At 27.1% G+C, this 5,187-nt stretch overlaps 1 protein-coding gene across 1 annotated transcript; it reads left to right on the top strand.

Moving 5' to 3' along the window:
• Positions 1 to 4,337: 4,337 nt before the first annotated feature.
• On the top strand, positions 4,338 to 4,748 carry LOC101248844 (auxin-induced protein X15). Its single transcript, XM_010315086.4, has one exon. It carries the CDS (start codon positions 4,338 to 4,340, stop codon positions 4,746 to 4,748), a length of 411 nt encoding a protein of 136 aa, XP_010313388.1.
• Positions 4,749 to 5,187: the final 439 nt, after the last annotated feature.

Below are 5,187 nucleotides of genomic sequence, written 5' to 3'. Positions count from 1 at the left end.
AACCAACATGCTACAAAGAGAGTCACTAAAATAATTACTCATTGTGATAAACTTAAGGTGATAAAATTAAGTTTGTCCCAATGAGGAAATCGATTTTTAATTTCTATTTCACACTTTTCAATTTGAATTTTATAAAATCTTTAATTTTGTACGTGTTTTAAAGCGTCCTTTTTCATTTCATTTTATTCATATTTTAGATAAAACATGTTATCTTCTTTAGTTATATGTATCACTTCAATTGAAACGAGAGTCTACGTCTTTTGAAGATGAATATAAATAATTATTAGAGGTGAAATTTAAGTAATCAATCTATGTAATAAGCACTTGATAATACACGCAAGAGGCTGATCATATTTAAACCAAAAGTATTTAGTATAAATATTTTATCATGTTTTTAGATGCTTAATTACAGGTATAAATCAAAATTTGAATGTTTTTTTTAGTTAACTTAAGTGATAAATTTAAATTAGTGATGTATTAACCTAAGATTAAGGTAGGGAAGCTGTGGATTTGTAAGCAAAGCAAGGGATCTTAGTTACACTTAATGAGAAATTTTATAGCCAAAGATTCATTTAATGTGTAGTTTACATGTTCAATTAAATCCAATATTTTGTGTATAGATATATATAATAAATTAAGATGTTAATAATTGAAAAAAATTAATTTGGTATATATTTGATAAATTTCTCAAAAAATCAAATCGTGCTAGAAGATAAGCGGAAAATAATTCATGTTATCTTAAACATTAGTTTATCTCTTTCAATTTATATATTTAAAGAAAAAACACATTTTGAGGTTATAACTCAATTTTTTTTTTGTTTTATTATTTTTCATTATTTAATCATCTTTAGTATGACTCCGATTAAATTCGAATTTGTGTAAGAAAGTTCCACATTAAAGGTTAAAGCTCTCTCTAACAAAAACGACATCGTATCTAAGAGGAACTTGATCTCCAAGACCTCTGGTTAAGGATGAAGGAGTATTTATCACTCCCATCACAACATTTATTGACGATTATAAAATATCTAGTTCTATATATTTTTCATTTTCTTCATTTTTATTTATAAGTAGAGATTCATTACCTTATCAAGATTTGTTTTATTATTTTCATTATTCAAACATCCTTAGTACTATATTAGACTCCGATTAAATTCGAATTCGCATAAGAAATTTTCACATTAGGGGTTAAAGTTTTCTCTAACAAAGACGACACCATATCTAAGAGGAACTTGAACCCCTAAACCTCTAATTAAGGATGAAGAAGTATTTATCACTCCATCACAATTCTTATTGACGATTATAAAATATCTAATCATCTATATTTTTCATTTTTATTTTACCAGTAGAGATTCATTACCTTATTAGGATTAATAAGAAAAACATAACTCATCAACACCCCACCCACCACCCTCCTTGCTTTACTTAGAGCATGTTTGAATTGACTTAGAAATTATCAAACCTACTTATAAGTCATTTTTAATTTCTAAAAGCATTGACAAGATTAAAAATAACTTTTAAAATAAATTTTAAATGACTTAAGAAAAAATTGAAAAATCAAAAATAGATCTCCTCTTACTTTTTATTAATAAACCTCAAATTTATATTTTAAAAAATATTACTTAAAACAATAATTAAGAATTGAATTTCGTCGACCCAATATGTCCCAATACTTACACAACAACAACAAATACTATTTTCGATCTAATATATTCGAACTTCTATCGCCGCCCGTTATCTTAATTTGGTCACATATATATATATATATATATAATAACGAAAAATTTGTAATTTCCATGTTAGTGGGGGCAATTATGGTATATGAAATGATATAACATGTATTGCTTTTGTGGCGGTAGTTAATTGTTTCGTACTATATGTAATATATGTGGTACCAAATAATCTCTTCATCAACAATTTCCCAATGAATTTATGCTCAATAATTTTTTTAGCACATCTTATATTTTTATTTTTTTATATATTTATTTTACTTGTGTTTGAATTAACATGTTGATTTTATTATATCACATCTATTTAATTAGTTTATGTTATTTACATGTTAAAAAATAAGTGATATTTAAAAATAAGAACAAAAAATATATAAAATAATATCTCTTAGTTTTATAAAAATTAAACAAGGAAGTATTAACGTATGAATAAAGCGAACAAAAACATCTATAAATATTATTTGTGAATTCACTTTTTTTTAGGTTTCAAAATTTGATGGGTCTATTTATGACGACCTATTGAATTGTCTCTACAAAATTCACTTCACATTTTCGAATTTCTGAGTCATAAAACATGTATTTAGGATTATGTTATTGTTAATTTTTAGTGAGTATAAGTCATTAAATTTTTAAAATTTGACTGATCGACTCTGTTTAACCCAAACTTTGTGGGTTAATTGTGATGACATAGTGATTAATACTTATTACCTCTACAGGATTCACGTCATGTAAGATTTTCAGTGTCACAGAAAAGACATTTTCAAATTATCTAAGTTTTTTTATGAATTATTGAAAATATGACTTCTTTTGGAGTTTCGAAGTCATGAAATATAAATTAGGAGTTTCTAAGTATTTCGTGTGTATTAATCCATAATTTATTTGGAATATGATTGACTTATCTCATTCTAACCTAAATTTATGGGTACATTCCTAACGAACTAGTGAATAATACTCATTACCTAAATCGGATCGACGTCATTTTTTTTAGATCTTTTGGGTGACAAAACATTGATTTAAGATTGTCTTTGTTGTTCGTGTGTATTGATCTATGAATTTTATAAAAATATGTCAGAATGATTTTGTTTCACTACAATCTTTTTGGGTCCATTTAAGTCAGAGTATTTTATTGATACAAAGATTTAAGTTGAGTAATTTTATCGATACAAAGGTTTAAATTGAGTGATTTTACTAGTATACAATAAAATTTAATGACCTTGCTGAGTAAATTATCAAAGTTGAGTGATTTTTTGAGTACAAAAAACCAAAAGTATTCGCCTTTTACGATTTACTTTACGCTCAAAATAAATATTCACATTTTATTATTTCCAAACAATGTTTGTTTGTTCTATGCGTACATCAAAACTTCTTTTAATAATTTCTATCATACACATATAAAAAGAAAATCTATCAACTCTAATTTCAAAACAATCAATTTATTCAACCTTACTATTAAAACAAATAATAATGCAAGTTGATATTCCTGATATGAAAGTGAAAGTGGATGATAGCTTGTTAAACTAAATCTCCACTAAAGTGTCAATGATGATGAAGTAATATTTAATAAAATGAACCAATTATATAACAAAAAAAGATTTCGTAGTGAAGTGGAAAAAGACTTAAATAAGGAAAATTATAAAAAAAAAATGATAATAAAAATAATAGTGTCAATATATAATTGGAATAATATGTATGTATAATATATATATATATATGGCCTACATAAAGTTTCAAATTTGTATTGTGATTGCTGGTTTAAAAGGGACGTTTCATAAGTGAAATGAAAATTCATTCACATGCTTTGGTCTCCTAATATTTACACCAAAAGTCCGTCCAACTATGTACACTTTTTCGACCTTATCTCTCAACTATGCCTTTTTTTTAACGTGGTGTTTAGGTCAGCATACACGTATCTTAATTAAGTTAACTATATATATCTTTTTATATTAATACAGATATCAAATGATTAAATTATCATGACTTAAATGGATGGAAAGATATCACCTGTTATTTTTTCTTCGATTGGAATTTGAACTCAAAATCTCATGATTCTGGTTATTTAGCCAACTTCATTAACCAATAGGTTGTTGAGTTTGTGCAAACAAATTAAGTATCACATGAGAAGTATAAAAGAGTTCTTCGATATGTGTTATCTAAGCCGAGAGTCTTTCAAAATCAGCCTCTATACCTTGCAAGACGAGATAGTTAGAGTATAAGATGTCTGTACACTCTAACTATCGTGCTGGACTCAACTTGTGAAATTTCATTGAATATATTATTGTTGTTGCTGATTAGTTAAAAGAAAAATTACTTATAAAATGTTTAATAATCTAAGTGGTGTAAGGCCTGAAGGGAAAATCGTACATACTTGACCTAAAAGCATACAATATTGATCATATTATGTTAAGAGTATATTTGGACGGTTAGAAGTAGCCCAACATAAGCCACACCCTTAAATGTTATCTTTAAACTATGACTTTTCATTCAAACACTATATAAGCTAGGTATAACATACCTAAAAAAGCACACCAAAGTTAGAAAACCCTACTAAAAAAAGACCAAGAAAACAAAAAAAAACTAGTGTAAAAAAAAACAATTTTATTGTTTTATCACACAATGGTAAAATTAGCTAAGATAACCAATGGGAAGAAAAAGATGAACAAGATAGTGAATTTGAAAATTGTGGTGGAGAAATTACAAAGGAGTCTTTCAATGGTTAGGAGATTGGGAGCGGAATTCGATATTCAGCATCAGCATAACCAATCAGATCAAAAGGACTCCTCGAATAACGTGCCCGAGGACGTTAAAGAGGGTCATTTTGCTGTTATTGCTGTTGATGAGGATGAATTGAAGAGATTTGTTGTGCCATTGAAATGTTTAACACATCCTTCATTTTTAAAATTATTGGAACAAGCTGCTGAGGAATATGGATTTGATCATGATGGTGCACTTACAGTACCATGCAGGCCAAGTGAATTTGAGAGAATTTTGAGACATGAACAATCAAGTATGTTGAGAAGTTGTTAAACACAAATGGAAAAAAAAAAACTAAGTAATTTTAGTTTAATTTGCTTCCCATCTTATCATCTTATCCCTAAATTATATATTATGAAGCATGAGTCATGTTGTAGCACTTGGTAAGAATTCTTGATCAAGACGTATTACGATTTTTCACATGAGAAATGGAGTAAAGTGATTGCAGTTTCAGAATTGACCTAGAACGAAGTACTAATGAAAAATCACTCTATTTTTTATTTTTATCGTTATACGAGGATCGGGATGGAGGGATAATTGATCATCCCTTAGGATGATAGTTTCTATTTCTTGATTATCCCACCAAGTTACAACTTTGGTTGATTAATGATATATAAATACTTTTTTTCTTCACCATGATTGAGTTGTTGCATGCATTACATGTACATTTTTTAAAATTATATGTTGTTATACTATTTGAGTATATAATGAA

The sequence above is a fragment of the Solanum lycopersicum genome, chromosome 11, assembly GCF_036512215.1.
Source record: "Solanum lycopersicum chromosome 11, SLM_r2.1".
Classification (NCBI taxonomy): Eukaryota; Viridiplantae; Streptophyta; class Magnoliopsida; order Solanales; family Solanaceae; genus Solanum; species Solanum lycopersicum.
Note: the sequence above shows the minus strand (reverse complement) of the source record. Positions and strands in the feature narration are given on the sequence as shown.

Coding starts and splice junctions, on each gene's coding strand:
- LOC101248844 (XM_010315086.4), top strand. CDS start 4,338: ATGGTAAAATTAGCTAAGATAACCAATGGGAAGAAAAAGATGAACAAG.